This window comes from Octopus bimaculoides, chromosome 11 (assembly GCF_001194135.2).
Source record: "Octopus bimaculoides isolate UCB-OBI-ISO-001 chromosome 11, ASM119413v2, whole genome shotgun sequence".
Taxonomy (NCBI): domain Eukaryota; kingdom Metazoa; phylum Mollusca; class Cephalopoda; order Octopoda; family Octopodidae; genus Octopus; species Octopus bimaculoides.
The window spans coordinates 25,066,125-25,067,592 of record NC_068991.1 but is presented as its reverse complement, the minus strand read 5'-3'; the positions used below and the strand labels follow the sequence as shown (position 1 = coordinate 25,067,592).

The window sequence follows — 1,468 nt, the reverse complement described above, 5'->3', positions numbered from 1 at the left end:
TTTTTTTTTTTTTTTTTTTTTTGAGTGGTGAGTTAGAGATGGGGCTCTGTTAGAACAAGAAATGTGTAACTTTGTTTTAATTGTGAAGGTTTTACTAAAATGATTATTGTCTTCTGTTTTATGGTCAATTAAGGGACCAAGGGTTGGGATGTTGGCATTTGTAATGTACAAAGGTTTCTGGGTTTTTTGGGGTTTTTTTAATTCCATAATGAATGTTTCTGCAGCTGATGTGATTTGAAGGAAGGAAAGAAGAGGAAGGGGAATGTGGAAGAATTTAGAAAAAGAAAAGTAAAAAGAAAAAGGATAGGAAAGAATTTGGAAGAAGAAAAGAATAAGATTTAGGAGAAATAAAATAAAATAAAATACAAGAAATAGAATACAAGGAAAATAAGATACAGGAAAGTGCAGGGAAGAAGAAAAACCTGGATAGCTCAAAAGCCTTGAGAAATGGTAGATTAAAACAGGTTTTTATGGCAGGGAGTTGGTCTTTTTTTTTTTTTTGTTTTAGAAATATCGCAAGTCACCTTTCATCGAAGACCCTGCTGCTGAGTTCTGTAAGATATTCCGATTTCCCTGCAATGAGATAACAGAAAAGATAATAGATGAGATGCTATTGTTTATACAAGGTCTGATCAAAAAGTATTGGGTTTACTTCTATGGAAACAGAGCTAAGGAATGCAGAAAGAAACTGCTTGGCACAGACTGACCTTAAACTCTCTTGCGCATGTACATTAAGCTATAAAACATTTTCAGTTACTTCCTTTGCTGTAGCAGTGTTTCAAAACAAAGTGTATAGAGTGTGGTCAGCTCAAAAAGAAGATTGGGTTTCAGCTGTGCAAGATCTCCTTGATTATGCAGAGGAAGACAAAAACTTTCTGAAAACAGTCATAACAGGTAATAAATCATGGGTTTATGGCTATGACTCCAAAACCAAGGCTCAGTCTTTGCAGTGGAAGATCCCCAACAAGATTTTAAGACACTGAAGAAATCCAAGAGAATGCAACGAGGCAGCTGCTCACTATCCCCAAAAACGGATTTCCAGAAAAGCTTCCATCAATGGAAATGATACTTGGTAAAGTGTGCAGCTTCAGAGGGGGACTACTTCAAAGGAGATTAAATACTGCTGAATTGATATCTGTTATAGTTTTCTTTTTATAGCACCAGTCTTGATACTTCTTGATCAGACTTTGTATATTTCTTTGTGTAAACTAACGTGTTTCTCTTATAATTTTTGTAACTTCTCTACTTCAGAATTGTAGTAGTTTAGAAAAGTCACTTTAATTCTGAGTGAGATGACATGTTAAAATGGAAACAATAATAACAATTGAGTCAGAATATTCATTTAAAATAGACACATGCATTTATATATAATATACACACCATTTGATACATACATGCATACATGCATACATACATACATACATACATACATGTGTGTGTGTGTGTGTGTGTATAAAGAAACAATTAA

General features: G+C 33.8%; 1 protein-coding gene across 1 annotated transcript in view; it reads right to left on the bottom strand.

The window, feature by feature from the left end:
- Positions 1–70: 70 nt before the first annotated feature.
- The window catches only part of LOC106882432 (epidermal growth factor receptor kinase substrate 8-like protein 2), a 38,710-nt gene continuing 37,312 nt past the window's right edge, over positions 71–1,468 (bottom strand). Inside the window, exon 6 of the mRNA XM_052971643.1 lies at positions 71–573. Coding sequence (XP_052827603.1) covers positions 505–573 — 69 coding nt within the window. The 3' untranslated portion in view covers positions 71–504. The remainder of the gene's footprint in view (positions 574–1,468) is intronic.